Source organism: Pseudorca crassidens, chromosome 15, assembly GCF_039906515.1.
Source record: "Pseudorca crassidens isolate mPseCra1 chromosome 15, mPseCra1.hap1, whole genome shotgun sequence".
NCBI classification, from domain to species: domain Eukaryota; kingdom Metazoa; phylum Chordata; class Mammalia; order Artiodactyla; family Delphinidae; genus Pseudorca; species Pseudorca crassidens.
This window is the reverse complement of record NC_090310.1, coordinates 66,336,582-66,360,649: the sequence shown is the minus strand read 5'-3', so window position 1 is coordinate 66,360,649 and position 24,068 is coordinate 66,336,582. Positions and strand designations below refer to the sequence as shown.

Sequence of the window (24,068 nt, the reverse complement as noted above, 5' to 3'; positions counted from 1 at the left end):
CTGTTATAGCAGCCTGAGAGGCCTCTGACACTCATAGATGTTGTTTAATTATTACAGCAGCTCCAGTTTATAGATTAACTCCATTTTGTAGGTTAGAAAACTGAGGCCCAGGCAGGTTCCTCTGGGCACACTTTCTGAGTCCAAAGCTGGGTGTGTTCTTGCTACTCCATTCTGCTACTTTCTGAGGATTTTTTCCTACAGTGCCGGCTTCACCTTAAGTTTCCTCATCGATTAATAAAGTACCTGCCCAAAACTCAGTGTACACATGATTCTGGGTTTGTGGGATATCTTCTAGAGCCCACAGACACTTCAGAAGGACCGGGGACATCTAAACAATACTGTATGATCATGTATTTTTCTGTTTATTACAGCAGAGTCCAAACGGGCAGCATTTTGTTAGCTTACGTTGTGTTAATAGTAATCATGGTCATAATTAACTCTTATCGAGCACTTACTATGTGCCAGGCACGGTGCTTACTACTGTAGATGTATGATCTCAGTAACCCTATGAGATAGATACTGTGAACAGTCAGCGTGGTCAGGAGATTAAGGCCATAAGGCAGCTTTGGAGTCTAACAGATGAGGTTCGACTCTCTAACCAATTCTTTGTGTTCCCAGCTCCAAATCTGTGAGCAAATCGCCTAACATCTCAGAGCTTCAGTTCCCTTCTTTGTAAAATGAATGAGCAGGTGACAGTACTGCGCCTAGTGCACAGCCAGGTGCCTGGAAGAGTGTAAGGACTCCATAAGTTACCGCAATTGTTACTATGTCATTGTCATCTGGCTGATGAGGCAACACAGGCCGAGAAGGTTAAATAGCTTGCTCAAAGTTGCGCAGCTAATAACGGTCAGGACTGAGATTCGAGTCAGGACTACCATCCCGGGTGCCAAGATGCATCCATCCATCAAACCAACATTTTTCAAATACTTTAAAAAAGAGTTTTCTAATTCAGAGAAGACGTTTCCCCCAGAATCAGTGAGTCTGACTATAGTAAAAGTCAGAGGTGGTTCCTACTTGGCGATAACTAATGGGAAAGCAGGTGGGCAGAAAAGGCAAGGGAGAAACTTCTGTTTCTCCAGGACAACATAGCAAGGTGACCTTTACAGAAGGATCCAAAAGAGAGAGAGAGGGTGTGTAGTGATGCGTGGGACAATGGCAGCAAACAAAGGACTAAAAGAGGGGCGAGGAGGAAGGACCGCAAAGGGAGCAGTGAGGTGGGCAGATGTGAAAGACTGCATGGGGTGGGCAGGACGTGGAGGCTGGGACGAGAGCTCCAAATGGCCAGGGAACGCGGGTGCGCAGGAGCCTGGGGGGCTGGCTGGGATGCCCCAGGAAAGACGAGGAGGAGTGAGACGGGGAATGGAGAAGATACGAGAAGCTAGGAAAGCAAACACACAGCCAGAGGACTGTACATAACTGGAAGGGGGCTTGTCCATCTCTTCCTTTTGCAAATGAGGAAACTGAGACCCCAATGGCCACACAGCCATGTCAGCAGGATGGCTGGGAGTGGAGTCGGGTCCTGATTCCCAGCACAGAGTTCTTTGCGTCAGTGGCTCCTACACCTGGCTGAGCATGGACTTCCTAAGGACCAACGTTTAAATAAAGATTCCCAGGTCCTGGCCCAGCACTTCTAAGTCAGACTTTATGGCAATAGTTTTCTAGTATTTGTGTTCCCCAGCTGATACTGCCAGCCCAGCACCAGCTTGGCAAGTGACCTACACTCTACCACTCTGAGATCTAGGGGACAAAAAGCAACAGTAACTGGGCAACTGACAGGACAGGAGTGACAATTTACTTGAAAGTCTGAGGAAGGCTGGGAGGCAGGCTCTGCCCGTGATCAGTTTTTACATCTTCTGGACCAGCGCTGTCCAACAGAAATGAAGCCACAGACGGAATTTAAAATTTTTTAGATAATAGATTTTCTAGACAGTATTTTCTAAATTTTCTAGTATTTCTGGTTTTCTAAAATTTTCCAGCTATATAGAAAATTTTAATTTCTAAATTAAAATTCATATGTTTTAATTTACATGAAAAAGAGTAAAAAGAAACAGGTGAGATTAATTTTAATAATGTATTTTACTTAACCCAATATATCCAAACATTATCATTTAACATGTAATCAATATAAAAATTACTGAGTTATTTTATACTCCTTTTTCCGGCACCTATTCTACCCTCAAGGTGCATCTCATTTCAGATTAGCCAGTTTCATGTGCTCAACAGCTGTGTGCAGCTAGTGGCCCCTACACTGCACAGCACAGAAAATCATTTCCGTCACTGCAGGAAGTTCAGTGCTTCTCCTTCTGACACGAAGGGGGTGGTAATCAAAGGATGAGAAAGAAACATTCTGTATCTTCCTAGAAAACACTGGGTTTCTTCATCAGGGAAGAGGACAAAAGGGAGACCTGCTGTTTGTGGGGGACTTTGAAATGCATTTATTTTTCATTGAGGTATACGGTGTGAAGTAAGTAAAGTACACAAATCTAAGTGTGGCGCTTGGTCCACTTTTACATACATACACACCCATGCAACCCCCCCCAGTTCAAGACGCTGATATTTCCAGCACCCTAGAAGTTCCCTTTGCGGCTCTTCCCTGTCAATGCCACATCCCAGAAGGAACCGATATTCAGACTTTGATCATCGCTGATTAGTTTGGCCTGGTTTTGAACTTCCTATGAATAGACTCACATTGTATGTACTTTTTGTGTTTGACTTATTTCATTCAATTCAGTGTCTGTGAGATTTTGTTATTATCGGTCTGACCAAATTCAGTAAACTTCTAGACGGGCCAGAACCCTTCCCCCAATTTCATCTGCTAAAAGACCTCTCTGCTCCGGCACCATCTCATTCCTCTTATTCACGAAGGCACTGATAGCCCTTCAGTGGAAAGAGTAAGGATTGGGGTCCCTAAGATTCTCGCCCCTGGTGGCCTGAGAAGGGTTTCCAATCTAGCAAGACAGATGGGATCGAGGGCTCTGGCCATCATATTCCTCCTTGGCATCAACTATACTTCAATTTAAAAAATTAAAAAATAAAATAAAATTGGCACAACATTGTAAATCAACTATACTTCAATTAAAAAAAAAAAAAATTCCTCCCTGGCAACATCCAGTGACCGGTGATGGAGACAGAGAGTCAGGGACAGGAATGTGGCCCTGGGCCTGGCAGGACTTTTTCCGACTTCCAGCCTACAGGCAGTGGTCAGTGAGGGTACACTTGTCTCTGTCTGTCCCACCTCAGTACCCACTGTCAATCCTCTCTCCCCTGTTCTGACCACTTCTGGATTTACTTTTCTGGGTCTGGAGCCTGAAACCCCAAAGAAACCAAGGAACCAGCCTTCCTTCCCCTCTGCACTCTGATTCGTCATATCTGAGGGAGCGACCTCTCCACTTGGAGGCCCAAACCAGGAAGCTTGGGGAGGTCAGAGCTGTGCTGGGGACCAAGCCCCTTGGTGGGTCCTCAGATGGAAACGCCCCTCGGAGGACCTTGTTCTCTCCTCCATCTCGTGGCTGCTGAGCCCCATGAGCCTCACCTGTGGCTTCTTGTCCCTCTCCTCTGGGGATGGGTCTGTTTCTCTGTATACGACAGCTTTGGTTACCAGCATGTCAGGATGCTGCAGTTTGGCCTCCTTGATGGCCAAAGCCAGGGCCTGGAGGAAAAGAACCGCAAAGTGAGGAGTCAGAGCATATGGAATACGGGAGAGGCCACGGAGACCAACAGGCCCCTCCAGCACACAGCTGAGGACCAGGAGTTAAGGGGAGAGGCCAGAGCTCAGGTCTTCTGGCTCCTTCTGACTCCCAGTCAGTGCCCCTTCCTTGAGGGCTTCTCCTCTGGACAGGGTCAGTAGGAAGTAGACATCTCTGCTCACAGATGCAGCCGTCCATGGGTAAACCAATATGGGGGCGCCTGGGGCCTGGGCAGTGCCACTGGGAACCATGCTCTGCATCCCCATACCTGGTCTTGATCGACATCTTCGTCCCCGGTGATGATGATCCGCTTCTCGATCCTCGTCTCAGAAAATCCTCCTTTCACAGTCTGCAGAGGGAGAGGGAGGTGAGGTCAGCCTTGGGTCCTGCTGGGGCAGCAGCCTCGACAGGGGACCGGTCCAAAGCATCCCTCAAGGGCAAGGCTGGAACCAGCAGTCGCCTTCTCTCCTGGCTCCCTCGGTTTTCTCCTTTTTCTGGTTTTGGGACTTCAGACTGCACATCTTGCCTGGCTGCCACCACTCCCCCAACTACCAAGCTGCCCCCTCTAGCTCTTCCAAGCCCGGTTCAATTGCTGTCACTCTGACCCTGGTAAGCGATCCTTCCTCCGTCCTGCCTCGGTACTCCCTGAGCGGCACGTTCGTATCTCTCACGGTCCTGGGCCTCTCTGCCTTGTACTGACGTTGTGTGTGTGACCTGGCCCTGCTCACTGGGCTGGGGCTCATGAGGGCAGGGGCTGTGTTTTGTTCATCTCTGGATCCCCGCCTCCCCCACTTCCCTGTCCAACCTGACCAGGGCAGGTGCTAAATGCAGATTTGTCGAATGAACACATGAATGAAATGTGAATGGTGACAAGGTTCTACTTTAAATGACTTCAAACAATACTAGAAAACTGCATTGATGACGCTTATACATATGCTTAAAACCGCCACTGTTTTCCGAAGGGGTGGGGTTCGGGTGCAAGTTTAGAAGTAGAAGATAGGGCAGGACCTACTTGCTTGGCATATTAAAGGCGGGTGGTGGCTAAGGGAAACCCCAGCTGGGGTCAGGAGTGGACAGAAAGAAGAGGGGGGCTCCCAGTTGGCAGGGCTAGGAGGGACTTTGGGAAGAAGAGTTATCTGAGCTGTATGCAGTGGGGTGTGTGACGGAACACCTTCCCATAAAGCTTTCAGTGAAGTCATCATTGCTCACTGATGCTTTCGGTAGGAGTGGGTGCTTTCCGGGGACCGTGCTGCATGGGAGTGGGCAGGGCTGGGACAGTCTGTGCTCCTCAAGGGCCAGCGCTGCCTACCAGACTCCTCCTTTGGTGCTTGAGCAAAACCTCCAACTCATCCTGGCTCTCTGACCTCTCTCCTCCAGGCCTCCATCCCTGCCTGGGCCCTGGCCACTCAGGCATGGACATGCTGGCCAGCCTGTCCTCAGCCCTCTGTCCTCACGGGCTAAGTCATGGCTGTCTCACCAGGAATGTCTCCGTTCTTTGGCCCTGCCTCTTCCTCCCCGCACCCTGCACCAGGCCCTCCATCCCTAGTCTCTCTATGGAGAGACTCTCTCTCTCTTCTTTCTCCCATCTGCCTGCACATCCTGGTGGACCTAATCTCCTCTCCTTAAACCCCTTTTCACTGGGTCACTCCCCATCTTGAAAACCTTGATGGCTTTCCAATGGCTCTCAGACTCAGACCCTCTGTTATCACATTTGTCCTGGGATTTGTCTTTTGCCTCTATTCTGCTTCCCCTACCTCCAGTCCAACCTAATTTCCCAGTTACGTCCCCTAGGTGCTGCTTCTTCCTGACAGAGACCACTGCTCCTGTTTCCCCATGTGCACTGCTTGCAGCCCCTCCAGCAGCCCTCAGCCCAGAGGCCAGCGTGAGGTTGATGCTCACTAACATTTGCTCAGTGAATGAATAAGCAAACACACGGTTTCTGTTCCCATCTTCCCTGTGGCTTAGAACGTCTGCATCCTCCCTCACGAGTCCGCCCTGGCTTTCCAAGACCCTATACAAACCCCATTTTTTCCAGAAGACCCTTCCTCATTCTTTGAGCCTTCCTTCAATCACCCCCCTCTAAATCCCTCTAGCACTTAGGATCTATAAGGCGCAAACGCCACGGTTCACAATTTCTTCCAAGGAGATGGTCTCATCCCCCCAGCCTGGCTGTCAACACTGAAGGGCAGGTCGGCACCTAGGACAACCCTTATCACAGAACAAAGCTCCCAGAAACTGGGAATACCGCAGGTCTTCTCTGTCCACGTTACAAGTCAGAGCCATGGCAATGGCCTTCCCGAGCCCCACAGCCAGGCTGGGGGCACACGACATCCTGCTGCTACTCACTTTGGTAACATGGGTGGTGGTGGAAGTGGAGAGGGTTTCCGCGGTGGCGCCGTAGGTGCTGGTGAGGACATCTTTCCCGATGATCTGCAGAATATAACCACCCCCCACCCAGGGCTCAGGTGAGGACACTGGACTCTGCAGGACGGGGGTGGGGGTGGGGTAAACCAAGGGAGGAGTCGGGGTGTGGGGGGTCCCATGAAGGTGAAGTTTGCAAGCCAAGATGCTTTGAGCCACTGAGTCTAAGAACTCAGGAATACTGGAATCTTCAGAATGCTAGATCCATGATATCCTCAAACCTTGGAATCTAAGATTCCTAGGACCTGAGATGCCTGAGGTCCAGAATCCTAACAAGACCCTAGAATTTAAGAATCCTGGCATCTTACAAGAATGAACAGAGGGATCCAAGGTGGACACAGAGCCCCCCCAATCCCCCACCCTGTCAGGGCTGGGAACGTGCTCTCTCTGGGACTAAATGACGAAAACAACAGATCTGGAGAACACAGGAGCTGCAAGAGACCTCACGGTGACAGATGTGGGCGACTGAGGCAGCCACCAACAGAGCTGGGTCCAGAGTCCAAGCTTCTGGAGCCCTCGTCCATTGCTCCTCCTGGTCAGTAAGGAGAGCAGATGCAAAGCAGCTGGCACATCACAGGCACCACCAACGGATGAGACTCTGGTGGGGACCAGGGAGCCCTGTGGGCATCTGAATGTGATGCCGTTTCCTGGTGCTGCACTTAAAGGGGCAGCCTCCCACGCTCTACGCCGTACTTGCTGCAGGCCACCTGTGGACCCGCGTCCACATTCTCTGCCTAGAGTCCGCTAGCCTGGGTTGGCCCTGCCCACTTACCGGAGAAAGAGAACGGATTTCCGTGGCCACCGTCTGTGGGCCTGGGATCATGGCAGCTGCCCCCTTCCCGGACTTGAGACTGTTCTCCTGGGGAAACAATAGTGCTCAGAGGGCCAGGTCTCAGGTGGGCGGGCCCTCAGGATGGCTGGCGCACGTGGCCATGCAGCTCTCACGGCCACAAGGTTGAATAGTGCTTCTTCTCTCAGAAGCAGAGAGCTGAAGGCATCGTTCAGTCCAGTCTGCTCTTGTTCATCCCTCGCTCGCTCGCTCGCTCACACACGTGCTTACACACTTACCCACTCATTTAACAAACATTTACTGAGTGCCTGGCGTTAGGGACACTGTGGTGAACAAGACGCGGTATTGCCCCCTGGAAGCACTAACAAAGGAGTCAAGACATCCAGGTTCTGGTCCTGGTCCTGCCACGTTCCAGCCACGTGACCTGGATGGAGCCACTTCCGCTCTCCGGGCCTCATGGATTCACCTACATAAAGGGACCCCTGCAGTGTGTATTCATCAGTGGTAACAAATGTCCCATCCTGGTAGGGGTGTTGATAACGGGTTGGTGGTGGGGGCTGTATGTGTGCCAGGGCAGGGGGTCTACAAGAAATCTCTGTACCTTCCTCTCAATTTTGCTGCGAACTGAAAACTGCTCTCAAAAAATAAAGTCTTAAGAAATTTTTTAAAAAGGGGACCCCCTGTCCCACTCTCACAGAGACATTATGAAGATAACAGAGGAGAAAGGGCTTTGCAAATGGAAATCTGTCAGGTTAATATAGGAGTACAGGCTGGCTACTAAGAACATACTAACTACTGTTTTCTGAGTACTCGCTATGTGCTAAGTATTGTGTTAAGGATGCATGATCTCATTTAAGCCTCTGAACAACCATAGGAAATTGTTTTAATATTCCTGTTTTATAGTTGAGAAACTGGAAGGTCAGGGCATGTGAAGTGGCTTGTTCAAGCCCCCCGAAAGTGAGTGATCGAGTCTGGATTTAGACCCAAGTTGGTCAGACTCCAAATTCAATGCACTCCTTCTGCCATGCCATTCTGCCCTTGGAACACTTGCCCTTGAGCCAGCTCTCCTGGTCCTACCTTGGAGTCTAACTGCTAGATACTCCTGGAATTGGCCCTAGACTTACTGGCCCACATCTGGAAGGGGACCAGCTGCTGGCCTCTACCTCCTACTTCCTGCCCCATCTTAGGGATCAGTCTTGTCTGTCCTGGGGTCCAGAAGCTGTGTCCATTCTGCAGCTCCCCAGTGGGCTGCAGGGTAGTAGATCTGGACCTCTGCCTGACAGGCGACAGGTGAGGACAGAAGCCCTCTGTCTTCGCCCCACCTTTCCCCGAGGCCTGCCTCCAGCTGAGGCTGTCGGTGGCCTGGTTACCTGGCATTCCATCCACAAGGCATTTACTTTCTCAGAGGCAGTCCCAGAATGTGGCCCAGCAGCAGGTCTTAAAAGGGCAGCCTTCTGGGCTCAATGCTTCCTTTCTCCCAGGGTAGGAAACAGCCACTAGCCCCTTTGAATCCTATTGTCCCTCCAGGCCCTTCTCCCCTCAAGCTTCTTCTTCTCCCATTGACCCCTCTTTCCCGGAAAAGCCTCACCTCCACCTTCACACTGATGGGGACACAGGTCATTCCAAGGCACCACAAGGTGCCAGCTGCTCCGCCTGCCTCTCCTGTATCTTCAGCCAGTTCCCTCTCCCGCCTCTAGGAGGCGCAGCCCCTCTCCGTGGCTAAGGTGACACCGCCATCTCCGCCCCCGGCCCTTCCTCCGGCGGACTCCGGGCTCTCCTCTTCGCCGCCTCTGTCTGGGACGCCTCAGCCACTCAAGGCTTCCACTGCCTCATCGAGGCCACTGTCCCCTCTCGCTTTATCTGTAGCTCGGATCTTGCTTGAACCCTAGACTTGCCTAGACACTTTCCCTGGAAACGTCCCACAGGCGCCTCAGACTCATCAGACCCAAAATGGAATTCGCTGCCTCCCACCCCCAACATACACCTGCCGCTAAAGAGCAACCCCCCTCTGTGCTCCTTGTTCCTATTAGTGCTTCTCGGACTTGAGGGGTGTCACCTGGAGGGCTTGTGAAAACAGAGACCACCCCCCCCTGGGCCCCGCCCCGGAGCTTTTGAGTCAATAGGTCTGGGGCGGGGCCTGGGAATTTCCTCTCTAACAGGTTCCCAGGGCCAAGCTCGCTCTCGGAGACCAGCGGGGCTGGTGCGCGGCGCCGCGGCCCGTCTTTCCTCCTATCACCTGAACGTTCTACCAGTGACCCAATCCGGTACTTTCCTCCCTCCAGGCACCCTCAACCCTGACCTCCTGGTCAGCCTCCAACTCCTCGCACCCTGGCCCTGCCCCCACCCCTAAACTAGTTCCCTGCCTGCTCTTCCGGTCTCTCCCAGTAGAATGTGGGCTCAGAGATGCTGTCTGTCTCCCGCAGAGCTGGATTCACAGCGCCTGGCACACTACTTCACACATCGTGGGTGTTCAATAAATATTTGCTGAAGGAAGGAGGGAGGGAAGGAGGGAGGAGGGGAAGGAAGGAAGGAGAAATAAAAAAAAGAGACCCACGCCCCCAAGGGAAGGAATTTTTTGCTCCAGTCATGTCCCACACGGGCTGCTAGAGTAATCTTTCTAAAACACAGAAACACATATCTGATGACATCATGCCTCTACTTAAAAAGTTGAAGTGATTCTCCATGGTCTCCAGGATGAAGTTTGAACTTCATACATGGCATTCGAGGCCCTTCAAGCCCTGGCCCAGCCTTCCTTTCCAGCCTCTTCTCCCCCTGGCCCCCCCACACACACTTGACATCTTGCTTCACTGACCACTTCCTTTCCCTAAATGCTATGCTCCTTCACATCCTTGCCTTTACATCCGCTGTTCCCACAGCCTAGGAGACCTCCTCCCATGACTGCACCCTAATTTATCCTTCAAGAATAGCTCAGATGTCACCGCCTAGATAAAGCCTTCCCCAGCTCCTACAGTGTCACTCCACACCCTATGCCCCCTAGGAAAGGCAGGAAAAAGTAACGGCCGCTCACGTTTACAGACCACTTGTAATGTGCCAGGCACTCTTTGGAGGGCTTTGCATAGATTACCTTAGTTTAGCCTCACGTCAACCCTTTGGGAGATATGCTATTATTTCCCCTCACCCCATTTTCCAGAAGTGGAAACTGAGGTCTGGAAAGGTTTGGGTAACTTGCCCAAGGTCATCCAGCCAGGAAGTGGGAGAGCTGGACCTTGTTCACCACTGTGTGCCCAGGACCTAAACACAAAGGCACAGCCCACTAGATGTGCCTGTGATTATTATTTCGATGAATGAGTTCTAACAGGCAGTATCTTTTCTTCCACTCCCCATACTGGGCAGAGGAGAGATTAAGAAATGTTTTTAGAACAAATGAATGGATGGATGGATGGATGAGTAAATGAATGATATGACTGCCTGCTCACCATGGTGCGAATTTACATTTAGCCCGATAAGCATCCTGATGCCACGTGGTGAAGGGGTGAGGGGAGAGGAGGAACTGAGCGACCAGGGGAGAGTGTGCAAGCTGATAACTGGTTTGGGCTTATTTCTCTTAAAATCTTTGTTTACTCAAAACCTTCCTGCTGGGTCGTCTAAATTAATGTAATTTTCTTCCTATGTGCATATGAGGGGTTTGGCAAGAGAAAGCATTTGAAAACAACCTCCCACAGCTCAAGACAGATCTGGCCCAGGCACTGATACCTGCTCAGCCCCAGCCTCAGCCCCAGCCCCACGCAGCCACTGTTCACAACGGTCAGGATGAGGGAGCAGAGCAGAGTGGTTGAGGTGGACAGTGGGGCTTCGGGAATCAGAATGCCTGGGTTTGACCTGGCTCTACCACGTATTGGTTGTGTGACCTTGGGTAAGTCACTGTACCTCTCTGAACTGCATTTTCCTCATCTGTAAAGGGTGGGAAAAAGAGCATCCACTTCACAGCTCTGGTTTTACCCCATGAGCACACTGCATGGTATCATAACCTGTGGCTGAAAGCTAGCTGTGCTGTGTCATCATTTGAAGAATCTGATGTTACTGAACTCTCTTAAGAGCCCGTGAACCAGGCAGAATGGGAGTACTCCCATTTTATAGATGAGGACACCTAAAGACCTTCCTTCATGGGTCAGGCAGCAAATAGGTAGCAGAACCACAGGGTCCCTCAGGACACAGTCCCAAATCCTGAGCCATGGCTGCCAGGAGGATGGACCTCACTCAGGGAGGACTTTCGGGCACAATCCTCCTGTGTTGCCGACAGTCAGTTAATCAAATAGTACCGTCCTCTCTTTATCCCTGCCGTAGCTGAGATGGTCCAGATGACTGAGACTCAGGGATGCCGCCTCCTACATTATTCAATTTGCAAAGCTGAGGTCTGACTGGATGCCCTGTGGCCAGTCAATAAAAGTTGGACTGTGTGTCAGACAATAAAAGTCTGACTGTGTGTGCCACACCTGATGCTGTGAGGGCGGATGAGGACTTCCTGCCATAGCTGGCGAGGTTAGCTTGTTATCTGGCCGTTTCAGGGCCAATGGGGCTGGTCAGAGAGGGAGGTCTCGGGTCCTACTTACCATGGTGGTTGATATGGTCTCTGTGGTGATGGAGGGAGTAGTTGTTATGAACTCCTTCCCCCCTGGGGCAGTCCCGTCAACCTGCTGGCCAGAGGAGGAGTCGTTAGAGAGGGGAGAGAGAGAGAGAGAGTGCCAGATACGCCTGCAACGTCTGCCACCTGGGCTCGTGGCATCCCCAGGTACCAAGTGACGGGCAGCGTGAGCAGACATGCACTTGGGGAGGGGGTGCGTCCACACACAGACCAAACTACAAAGGGGTCTCACAGGTCCTCCAGCTCATTCCAATCGTTTTATTTCACAAAGGGAAAATAATCCCATATAATTTGATACATCCTATCCAAATTTCAATGCCTGTATTCTTTGACTGGGCGAGCCCATTGCTAGGGATTCACCCTTCAGGCACAAACTTCGAAAATTTCGCCAGGAAGTCTGAACAACAAAGTTCACTGCAGCATTCAACATTAACTGCAAAAGACAAAAACCATCACAGGTCCATTGATAGGTGATAAAGGCATGCTAAATCAGGATCCACTCCTAAGGGGGAACAAGGAGAGTGAGGTGGGGCCACATGTGCCAACATGGAGTGATCTCCAAGGTAAGTATTAAAAAAAAAAAAAGGTAGGGATTTCCCTGGTGGCGCAGTGGTTAAGAATCCGCCTGCCAACGCAGGGTACACGGGTTCGATCCCTGGTCCAGGAAGATCCCACATGACGTGGAGCAGCTAAACCTGTGCGCCACACCTACTAAGCCTGGGCTCTAGAGCCCGCGAGCCACAACTACTGAGACCGCATGCCTCAACTACTGAAGTCCGTGCGCATAGAGCTTGTGCTCCGCAACAAGAGAAGCCTCTGCGATGAGGAGCCCGTGCACCGCAACGAGGAGTAGCCCCCAATCGCTGCAGCTAGAGAAAGCCTGTGCGCAGCAACATAGACCCAACGCAGCCAAAAATAAAATAAATAAATTTATTTAAGAAAAAGAAAAAAGGTAAAGTGTAAAAGAGAATGATCTCTTTTGTGTAAAAAATTTAAATACCTAGAGACACAAGAACGTATGTTGGTATATGCATATATTTTTTTTTCTGGGAGCACTCAGAAAAAAATTCATTTTGTTCTGTTTGAATTTCATAACTGTGAATATTTTGTTGTTATTTTGTTTTGATGTCAATAGGGGTTACTGAGCTGTAAAATTTGGGGCCATTTTTAGTTTTCTTTGTATTTCTTTGTATAAAAACAAAACCAACACACATTACTAAAACAAAATAGATCAGAGAGGGAGTAAGTTGCCCCGGGGTCACACAGCTTGTCAGAACTCAAGAGGTTCGACAGCTGCACTAGCAGCCTCATAATCCTCTATGCATGTTATAAAAGTGAGAGAAAAAAGTCTGGAAACGACAGAGTTGCCCACATTTTGTAGATTTACATCTTTCCTTAGTTCTTAAGACAAAGACTGGTCTCCAGGGCAAAAGAGTCCCCAGCACTGCGGTTCCTCTGGCCAGAAAGAACCAAGAGGGCATCTATCAGACCCTTAGTCTCCATTTTCAAAGCTTAAAAACCACAAAAGGAACTTGGGAAATGCACTGTACATTACAACAGCGTCTCCAGGGGACTGAGTATGTTTCATCTTGCTAAGACAAATGACATTTTATCTTTTTTTTTCAGTTTGTTCATTTTGTCAATGTGATGTGGAACCCCCGTGCACACACACGAAAATGACCCAATGTGAGCTGCTCTGACCCAAGCTGAATTGGGTTCTCTCTCCTCTTCCCCTGGGATATCTTAAGAAACCTCTCCACCTCCTTCAAGCGATCTGAAAGCCATGGTCTAATCCGCTAACCGCTAGTCCTTAGAACACTCCCAGGAGGATGAAGGAGACGTGAGCCTCCCCATTTTACAGATGGGAAAATTGAGGCTTTAAGAGGTGTAGTCTGCCCAGGATAAGAACCCATCCCACCACCCACACCCGGAGCTCAGGGAGGACAACGAAGCTCAGAAGAGCATCAGGGTTAAAATGGTGGCTCCGGGGGAGCCAAGGTAGCAAGAGCTGGCCAGGGGGCTTGGCCATGACGGAGACCCCACCCTTAAATGCCCAGTACCTAGGCCCAGCGTGCACAGGAAGGCACAGGTTACCTGGGTGGTGTCCACAGTGGCAACTCTGGTCTGCAGTACAGCCTCCGGCTCGATCTTCTTCCTGATAGCCAGGCTGCTGACTGTCATGGTTTCCGTTTTCACAGGCTGTAGGCAGATGAGGGAAGAACACTCTGTGTCTCAGGCCCCGGCACGACTCCTACTCACAGGCAACTGCGGCGCGGGGTCAGCAGGCTACCTCCCACCACTGCCGCTGACCAAGTCTCCAGAGGGGGTCGAAGGCCAGGGTCAAAGAGGCCTGGTATGATGTCACAGACAAACAGCCCAAGAGGGGAGCCAGAACCACCAGCAGCGCCAGGACAGCCTGCCCATGACCCTGCCACCATACCACCTCATGGTGGCTGCATGCTGGGTTTCAGGCTACCATTAAGAAAACATTCACCATTCAATTAACATGCTCTGTGCCGTGCCACACACTCAGCATTTTCCTGATAATACACAGTCCTGAATGACTTCAATGGTTATGCCACCACCTCCCAGCTGCTTTCTCTGAACTGTTCTTTAGAGTAGGAGTCACACCTGGAGGCCCGGGGGGGCCAGGCAAGAGATGTCAACGAGTGAAGCGGGCTTGTTGAGGACCGGGGTGAACTGGAGAGCACATGGGGTCCACTCAGGTTTGGCCTGAGTGACCGAATCATCTGATTTTTGTTTTTTAATGATATAAAAAAAAAAATCCCTGGATTTTATATTCAGTGTCCTGATTTTTAAATCAAAGTCAAAGAAAACACATCTGCTAGCCAGATTTGGCCCAGGGCCACCAGTTTCCCACGCCTCCTCTAGAAGTCTTATGTTAAATGATTAGTTTCTTCTGAGTCCTCCACAGAACCTAGTTCATGGCTACACACACAGCAGGTGCTAACATATGTGAGCTGAATAAATGAATGAAAGTTAGCTTGTTGGGAGGGTGGTTAAGAGGGGATTCTTCTAGATGGTTGTAACTCGGAGATCTAGCCGTTCATTCAGTTAATCATTAGTGCCTGGAACGTACAAGCTTAGTGGAGCTGCCACCTGGTAGGAAAGCAGACCTGTCAGCCAGTAACCTGACTACTTGTGATACCGCTGGAAGCAGAAGCATTGCAGAGCAAGGGGGCGGAGCAGGGAGCAACACTTCTGCCCAGGGTTGTCAGGAAAGCGTTTGCTAGGTAAGTGCTATCTGAACTTGGCCCTGGAACGTGACAAGTTTGCAAGGCAGAGAAAGGGAGGAGACACCTTCTCCAGAGGGTATAGCATGGAGTGAAAGCCCAGAGTAGACGAGCTCCTGTTTCAATGCCTGGAACGTGGGAGGGAGCTGGGGCTGGAAGAGGTGGGAGAGCGAAGGAAAAATGTGATCGAAGATCCTCTGAAAGAAGGACAGGGAGCAGAGACGCCCAGACGCAGTCTACCCGTGTCCCCCCCAGGTGATGACGGTTCCTCTTCTCTAAGAGTTTCCACCACTACCCCAAGACCCCAGGCCCTGGGGAGGGGAGCCAGGGCCGCGATCAGAAAACACCATCTGGCTTTCAGAGCAGGCGGCAGGCGCCCCCGTGAGTCCACAAGCACACGGTCTCTGCAGGTGCCATGCAACACAGACAGGGGGAGGAGGAGTCGCGTAGGACCAGACTGCCTGTCATCACTTGACCTCAGGCAAGAGATGGGGTCACAGGGTTAAAGCGCCCAGGAGTGCACGTTAGGGGTAAACCGAGCTGCCGAACATGCGAGCACAGAACCATGCTGTTCTGCGGAGGGGCGGTCATGCAACACGGAACAGAGCTTCAGGCTGGTGGCTCAGTCTTCTCACACATGGCCCAGGGCCCTCTGAACATGCAGTGCCCTGTGGGCCCGGGTCCCGATGATGCTCCACTGTACCTCGAACTGGGGCATATCCGGGGTGGAGCAGGCCCGTCGGTCTGGGCTGTCCTCGATGCCCCCAGACTCGTCATCCTGGCTCGGGCCCCGTTTGTTGAGATCCCGGGAGAACACCAGGCCCTCGGTTTCTGAGTCACTTTTGTCTCGGTCAAGCTCAGGCAGGCTGCGGGAGAAGTCTTCGAAGGCACTGCCGTGGTAGTCGCCAATGACCGTGAAGTCAACCTCGGCCTCCAGGCTGGACGTGGAGCTGACCGTGATGCTGGAGCACTTCCGCTCAATGGCCAGGTGGTTGTCCTTCAGGAACACCGCGTCCCTCTCCTGGTCCTGGTCCTCGTCTCCCGTGTCACTCTCTGGGGCCCTGGGCCGTGGCGGTTTGACTTTCTCCTCGGAGCCCTCCCTCAGCCCTGCTCTCTATGGCCAGGTAAAATCAAAGGAATGGGGGTGTGGGATGTGGGGAGAGAGAGAGAGAAAGAGAGAAATCAAGATGGTGAATGACAGAAGAAATCTCGGGGCCATTCGATGCCCCAAATGGAAGAGGAGGTCAGGAAAAGAAAAACACCCCCGGAAAGGTTCTTTGACACCATAATAAGGTTAAAAAAAAAAAAAAAAAAAGAACACTTCTCAAGAGCGAGGACACTCCTTTCCGAGGGTCTCCGGCTGACGGCAGAAGCAAGTACAAAGCAAACATCCTGCCAGTTGGTCCTGGACAGGAGGCCCCATCCAAGGTTTGGATCTGGGAGCTTATCAGAAGCGGCACTGCGCACAAGGCAGGGATGGGAGCCCGGACCCCAGGCCCATCCGTGCAGGCGGACATCAAGGAGGCAAAAACCAAGGAGGGAGACCCAGGGATTCAGGACCACCCAGGACAGGGAGGCAGAGAGGCTGGAGCCAAGAGCTTTGAGGAACAAAGAGGAAGCCAACACGGTTTGTCAATTCCACTGAGTCTCCGTGGGAGGGGTCAGCATCGTCTAGAGGGAGGAGCAACACCGGGTAATTCGTGGGAGCTGGGCGCTACATCACTTCAACCCTGAGCTCCATGAGTGGAGGTTCTGCTCCCATCAGTGTAATTGACAACAGCAGGCCAAGGAAGTGCTGGAGGGGGACCAGCAACTCTTGTCCGACATACATACCTCTCAACTGGCCTGTCAGGGATTAAACACCACACACATTTTTGGCTGTTTTACGACATTCTTTTTTAAGACCAATCTAAGCCCCACCCAATATTTTTAAAGTGCTTGGCTTCAGGCTCCAGAGACTCGGTGCACTTAGAGATTCACTTGCTAGACAAGCCTCCCTTTAGCCAGCTTCCGGAAGGTTGAGAGGTGTGAGGACTCATTCCAGACAAGCCAGAGTTGAGCTGCCACAAGAGGCGCTGCCAGAGCAGGTGGGGATCTAAGGCAGCGATGCACCCTGGCCAGGCGAAGATGACCAGGTCATCAGGGCACCGAGGGGCTGCAGAGACCTGCGGGCCTGAGGGGCTGGTGAATCTCAGGTGCCCCCCCTTTCCTGGGGGATTCGCTGCTAAGCTGGTAACGTGCTTCTCTTGCCTGACCGCGTCTCCGGATTTGTTCTGGATTAGAGAAGACAGTTAGTCTTAAGGAGGCAGAAAGGAACTTGGCACTAGGACCGAGAGGGAGCCGGAAGTGAAGGATGGAAACCTCTGGACTGTCAGCTTCCCCGAGGCAGGAGCACCAGGGAAGGGAAAGGATGAAGGAAGATCGTTGGACAAGCCAAGCAAAACGGTGGGAACCCAGCAGGTGCGGGCAGCAAGGCAAAGCAAATGTGTAGTTAGCTGGAGGCGGTGCCACTTTCTCCACCGGCGCTGCGTGACCCTCCGGGCACCAGGTTACACCAAAAGCCGAGGGTCTGTGTGGCTAAGCTAACATGGGCCAAGCAGATGAACCCGTCATTCCGCCTGGGCTACGCTCAGGCCTGTTTAGGGAAAAGAACTCATAGGGATGGACAAGCAGCCTCTGGTGGCAGTAATGACGAGGGGCCACAGAAACATGCTTTTAAAGAACTACGCGGCATGCGGTCAGCTCCCGGGCTGGGGGCAGCATGGGGGCGGGGGCTCACGTGGCCAGTTCCCCCAGTAGCTTCCTCCAGTGTAGTTTCGCAGCCTGGACTGGGGGACACGAGCTCGACGTCCATGCATCCTTCCCGGGGGGATGGGGTAGAAATGCCCTCCCAGAAGTGTCTGGTAGCTGGCGGCATCATGGAGGAATGTGTGGCTTTGGGGGCAGCAAAGTCCTCTGGGGGCTGAAACTGAGCAAATCCCAGGTCTAAACGCCTACTCCGCTGTTGCTCGACCTGCCCCACAGAGGCCTCCGAAGACAACTCGTTTGCAAAGGCCCTGGTTTCACCCTGACTCGCCCAGCGAGTTTCAGCTCCGTGGGTCTCAAAGATCCGAATCTTGTTGGCCACAGAGGTCTTGCTAATATCTTCCAGGGAGCCCTCTTGACCCCCAGCCTGGAAAGAGGTCATCTCCTTTTGCTTCCCTGAAGGGAACCGCAACCCCTGGGCTTCTTCAGGGACAACTCTGGGCTTCCTGCTGGCGATGGGAGGGGCCCTGCGCTCACCTCCGTCTGGGGTCACAGCCAGCCCTACTCGGTCCTTGGGCTCCGGGCTCTCTTTAGGAGGATGGGCATGTTTGAGAAATATGGGGGACTGTTCTCCAAAGCGGTCCCTGAGCTGCACAGGCTCCCCCGACCCATAAGGGGCTGGGCTTGAAGAAGCTTCCTCTGGAGACGTCTGAGCCGCAAAGGGACGGGGCGAGGTTGGGAGGGGGGTGATCACCTCCTCCATCTGAAGAAACGCTGGGGCCTTGCTGTCCTCTGTCACAGGTTCTCCTGTTTGGGTGTGAACTGGTCCCCTCTCTCTGGGCAGGAAGTTGCCTCTGTCCGGCTTGGCTGGCTTCCTGACATCGCTAGGAGGGATGGCCCACGGAAGGACACAGGCCTGGCTGTCTGGACGCATGCCCCCTCCTCTGTGAGGTGAGTGGTTCCATTCTCCTGGGGGACTTTTCTCAGCCTTTCCCATCAAATCTCCACTCTGGGGGGCCTCTTCCTCTGCAGCTACTGAGGATGCTGGGTGGGTAGACTCTCCTTCCACCTCCCACCGGGCTTCGTACTCAGCAAACATCAGCCCTGGAGAAGGTCCCTTTCCGAGCTGCTTGACAAAGACCTCCAGGTCATCTGGTCCTTGGTTCCTGGGGGGCCCCGCCCCTCCCTCTGAGGAAGCTGAGTGGGCTTCACCCTCGTGGTGCTTGTTTCTGCCGACAGTGGCAGCAGAGCCCCATGGGCCTGAGGAGTCCAGCTCTGAGCTCTCCGTGAGCTCCTCCGACAGCTTCCGCCTGCTCTCGCAGCCAGGTGGGGCATCTAAGTGCTCCTCTCTCTCCTCCAGGGCCGGAGGGAGGACTTGGTCTTCAGACTCTTTCTCTCCATAGTTTAAATAGAAGCTTCTCTCTGCAAAGGAAGTGTCGGTTTCATCGCTCGAGTCGGCTCTGGCTTCTGTGTAGGCTGGGTCCAGCAGAAACGACCGGAGTCCTCCCGTGTCGGAGGCTGGAGAGGGGACATCCACCTCTGCAGGGCCAGTGGCCGGGGCGGCGGGTCTTCCGCAAGCCTGGAACTCCTCCCACTTCTGCCTTAGCTCTGCCGGGCCCTCCAGCTGGTCCCTGGAGGCCCGCTGCTTCCTGATGGTTGCCTCCCCAGGGTCCACCCTGAACCAGGAGCCCTCTGGGAGCGTTCCTGCCAGCGTGCGGCCTGCAGCCAGAGAAGCCCCTCCTGGGCCTTCCCTGACCCAGGGGCTTTCCTCCCACACTGACTTGAAGCCTTCAGGGCTCGTGATCATTCTTCCTTGTCGCTGTGTGTTTGCTCCTTTGGCTCCCACCTTTTCTTCTGTGGCCATTTGAAAGGTGAACTTGTCCACCAGGACGTCTACCTTGGAGAGTCTGCCGTCAGCAAGCATGTCTGCGAGGCCTGCCTCCCTTTCTTCCTGCTGTGTGGCGGTCACTTTTAGGAGACTGAGTTCTTCTGGCCTAATGTACTCTCTTTCTATAAATACCCAATGCTCTGAACCCTGCGTTTTAATTGGAGCAAGAAGAGTTAACATGAAATATCAGGCACCTTAAGAATGGGTTCACTTTTTCCCTCCGCAAGAAGGGACCAAGGTCCACCTGCCCCCTTGGTCAAGGTCAGCTGGCTGGGGACAGGAAGGCAGGTCAGCCTCATCAAGGCTACTCTTCCCATCAAGGCACTCAACAAATTATCTACTGATGCCCTCAACCACCACCCTAACCGGGTAAAATGGGATGCGGTCTCATACCCTCCCCGTGTTAACCATCGGGGAATGGAAATCCACAGATGGTCCAGGACTCTTCCTCTTTTAATAATAGAGCTGCCAGTGTCAGAGGGGAAAGTAGCTTACATCACATGGAATCTTTGAAGGCTAGAGCCAAAAGAACTCCTAAGACTTCCTGCAGTCCAATCTCCTACTTGTGCAAATGGGTAAACTGAGGCCAAGAGAAGGTCAGTGACTTTTTCAAGGTCACAGTCAGTCGAGTCAGGAAAAGAATGCCTGAGAGCCTTGCTGACTTACAGCCAATGGAATATGGGTCCCAACTGCGATCTAATGTCGAGTTGTCGGGGAGGCACTGAGTTAAGTTTCACAGGCCACAGCCTGAAATCGGACCTTTCTGCAAGCGCTAATTGGAAGGAAAGAGATTAGATCAAACTATACCAAACGACCAGCTCTAGAGGTTAGTGCCAGTCGCTGCAGTGGCTGAAACAGCTTGAACTCTGTGGGGTTCATTCCCAAAGAAACAAATACCAAGGCCTGTTCTTGGAGAATTCTAACAAAATCCACAGAAAGACTGGAAGAGGACTGACCTGAACATATCACAGAAGGTAAAGATCTAAATATCCAAGCATCATCACTGGTCCAAAGCACTGAGAGTACAGCACTGTCAACCATCAACAAAACAGCCCTCTACCTCCCCTAGAGTTTTTCAAGCAACACTTAGGAGGGAAGGATGGACTTCTAGAATTGTTCAAAAAGCAAGAAGGCCAGGAATTCCCTGGTGGTCCAGTGGTTAGGACCCGGTGCTTTCACTGCCGGGGGCCCGAGTTTGGTCCCTGGTTGGGGACCTAAGACCCTGCAAGCCGCGAGGTGCAAACAACAACAACAATGCGAGAAGGCCAATGGGATTCAAATCTTCTCGAAACTACAGAATACCTTCTTCACACAAAATCTTGATGGCAATCCAATATGTAACACAGATACAGGGCCCCCCCCCCCCCGTGGAAGTTGGAGGCCTGGGCTGCCCTAGTGCCCCAAAGTGCCTCCCTCCTTTGAAACCACTGCTCTGACCCAAGTCCCTCATGGCACAGATGTGGAAACTGAGGGCTGGGGAAGTAAGCACCGTGCCCAAGGTCAGAGAGTGAGCCAGTGGCAAAGGCAGGCCTAGAACCCGGTCTCTGATCCTGTGTCCTGTGAAAAGCTCCACGGTAAGATGTGCCGAAAACTGCTCCTGACTGCAGCAGGGGACAGGTTCCCATGCGCTTGGGCTCCAATGCAGGTTATGACCTGGTGAGGAGTCTGTCAGATCCCAGAAGATCTGAAGGATTCTGAAGACTCAAGGGAGCATTATAAGCCCTCTGACCTCCCCCACCCCTCCCCCTGCTCCATTTTAGCAAAATCTCCATGATTGTCAGGGAATCAAACCTCATTAAGAGAATCTTGCCAACAGGAAAGAGAGAGAAGAGGAAGGGGGGAGGCCCAGACAAAACCTGCGTGGGCTTCGGAGAGTCTACTTCAGGTTGTTAAGCTTTCAGGACAACAACGCTGGAACCATCCCAGAGGGAAGAGTTCTGAGAGCCTACAAAGCCTCCTTTCTCTTCTACTTGGGAAGCAGGCGCCTTTAGCTGCTCCCATTTCAGCTTGTACTGACACCATCAGCCCGGCAAGGATGGCCAAAGATGGTCCATGAGACCCCTTGTGGAACATTCCTGCCCACGTCTAACTAGAAACTAGTTTCTAGCAACCAGAAGCTTAGAAACTAGGTTGAGTGGGGTGGGAGCTGGCACAGAACAGAAAGTTTCTGCAGAAAGAAAAAGGGAAACATGTACTTATATTTAGTTACTATGTGCCAGGCAGTGTCAGCCCTTTGGAGAAGTTATTAACTTTAATCCAAATGGCGACCTGTGAAGCAGGTCCTGTTACCCTCATTTCAGAAGGGGAAACTGAGGCTCCCAGAGGGAAGAAGAGGCTCTGCATCTAACAAGTAAAAATCCTGAAGAGAGAAAGAGCCTGAACAAAGAGAGGAAAGCTTTGGCTCTCTGACCCAATTCACAGGATAAAAGATGTCAGGGAAGCCGCCGGGCCATTCTTTCCACTGAGCCAGGGGACCTTCAGTGCCTGCTCAGAGCACCCCCTGCTGTCAGCTGGAGCCACTGCAGCAAGACTGGCCGCGAAACGGGAGCTGGGAGCTGGAGTGGGGCCAGTTCTGTTCCCACACAAGCTGACAGGAAGAAAATCTCCAGCCAGGATTCTGCTGACCCCGGGCTGTTCAGGGTCCACCTGGAGCTCTGGGTTACATTTTGGGCCCTGCTCTTTACAGGAGACCCCCAGAAAAAGGGGTCCAGGACAAGGAGCCCTCTAGAACCCACGGGAGAAGCTGCGGAAGAAAGTGGGAGTTGGGGGGCAGGGGGGACGCTGAACTCTGAAGGGCCTTCCTGGAGGAGGATGCAGAGTGGGACTACAGGCGCCAGGGGTCAGAGCGAGGCCCACAGGCAGGTGACTCGGAAGGGCAGGTTATAATTCAATACGGAAACTTCCCAACACATGACTGAAGAAGACAAAATGGACTGCTGTGAAGAACAGGGAGAGCCCCCTTGTGGAACAGGCTGGACGGACAATTTTCAGGGATGCTGGTGAAGGGCGCATGCTGCCCTCCCAACCCTGCAACCCCCCAAGTTAGGGCACCTGTGCTTGGCTCTATGCGAATCTCTGTGCTCCAAGGCACCAATGCTTCCCTAACCTGGGGATGCTGTTGACTCCTGTCCGACTTCTCTCAAGAGTGCTCCTAGCTTTGTTTTTAATTTTACATTTAGGAAAAATTCAGGGTAGAACTGTGATTTATGTTTTACCACTTACGTAGCTGACTCACGGCTCTCTTACAGTTTCAGGACGTTTCTAGCAGCTACAAAATTTTTCTCTGGGAATGGAGAACGGTATATGCCCTCATACACACTATGCCAACGGAGCAGGGTTGGTTATCAGAGAGAAGGAATTTTCACCCAGATGATCAATCGGTCCCTTCCAATCCCGACGGTCTATGAAGTCCCAGCAAAGAGGGAGGATGCAGCCCCCTGCTCCTGGGCCTGGATTCCACCCGGCATCCACGCAGGGGCACAGGAAGTTCCAAGGACCCTCGGCCTACTGCCATCCTGGGCAGAGAAGTGATGCTCTCCTCATTTAGAATGCTTGCCGGACCGACATCTGTACAACCCCAAGGATGCTCCCTGGTGAAACACACCCACTTTTGCCTGCCTGGGGACCCTGACAGACCCAAACTCCAAGGGGAGTTTAGAGAATGGAAGCAGGGGATGGAGGGGCTAATTAGTCACTGCTAGACCTTACTCAGGCTTCTGAACAGAGACAAGACCTCAGAGCAGAGTTATTTAGGTGCCATGATCCCTGATCCCAAGCTTAGCAGTCAGAACCTGCCTCCAGGTCACCTGCCTCAGCGGGACCTGAGAGGTCATTTCTACCTGCCCTTTTTAAGCCAGAGGCGACTCAGACCATTCCGTCTTCCTTGAATGGTTTCAGTCCTATCCTTCCTGAGAAACCATGGATGAGGGACGGGCTGGCCCATTATGGACCCCTGGGACAGGGGACGCTCACTTGTCACAGCATGGGGCCAACATGAGCTACCCACTGCTCCCACCTGCAGGGCAGAGTCTGGCCCACCCCCTCAGCCCAGAGAAAGGGTTTTCTTAAGATTATTAGGGTGGTTCTGGGTGGGTGGGGAGGTGACGACAGTAACCTCAGGAGATGCTGCGAGGCTTTTCTGAGTGAACACTTCCAAGCCTGTGGCCGTCCCAGGCTCAGGTGCCAAGTCCTGCTGAGAGGTGTCCTGGGTCCTCTGGGACTGCAGGGGAGGCCCAGGGCCGGAGGAGAGGGGAAGAGGGAGGAAGGGAAGGAGAGACAGAGAGGGAGGGACAGAAAGCAGGAGAGAGACACACACACAGAGTCCGTGAATAGCCCAGCTTTGTAAATCCCGCATCCTTAGGTCAGGAAGGAGCCACGCCATGAGAGCCCATATTTGAATAAGGGATTCCAGTTACCATCAGCAGTGGCCCCAGGACTGTCCAGCACTTTCCAGTTTATAAAGTGATTTTATATCCATTATTCCACTCGACCTTCCCCACAGCACTGTGGAGTGGCAATTTTGGTCCCCTTTTAGATGGACTGACAAGGCAGTGAGGCTTCCAAGAAGTGACGTCACTCACCCAAGGACCCAGTCCAGTCCTTGGCGACAGCTCCTCTCATCTCCCAAATTTTCAAGAGCCTCTAAATGCCAGTGGGACCTGTAAGCCAGTTAAAAGGTCCA

The 24,068-nt window shown here is 52.4% G+C and overlaps 1 protein-coding gene across 29 annotated transcripts in view; it reads right to left on the bottom strand.

The window, feature by feature from the left end:
* The window catches only part of EPB41L1 (erythrocyte membrane protein band 4.1 like 1), a 126,378-nt gene that overhangs the window by 5,310 nt on the left and 97,000 nt on the right, over positions 1-24,068 (bottom strand). For 7 of the 29 annotated variants that reach the window (XM_067707998.1, XM_067708004.1, XM_067708002.1 and 4 more), the window contains 10 exons: positions 23,502-23,606; positions 17,534-19,534; positions 16,920-17,027; positions 15,458-15,868; positions 13,595-13,699; positions 11,469-11,552; positions 6,880-6,966; positions 6,033-6,116; positions 3,955-4,035; positions 3,533-3,649 (listed from right to left, as the gene is read on the bottom strand). In XM_067707998.1, coding sequence (XP_067564099.1) covers positions 3,533-3,649; positions 3,955-4,035; positions 6,033-6,116; positions 6,880-6,966; positions 11,469-11,552; positions 13,595-13,699; positions 15,458-15,868; positions 16,920-17,027; positions 17,534-19,534; positions 23,502-23,606 — 3,183 coding nt within the window. The remainder of the gene's footprint in view (positions 1-3,532; positions 3,650-3,954; positions 4,036-6,032; positions 6,117-6,879; positions 6,967-11,468; positions 11,553-13,594; positions 13,700-15,457; positions 15,869-16,919; positions 17,028-17,533; positions 19,535-23,501; positions 23,607-24,068) is intronic. The other 22 variants (XM_067708016.1, XM_067708019.1, XM_067708017.1 and 19 more) reach the window with 13 other exon arrangements.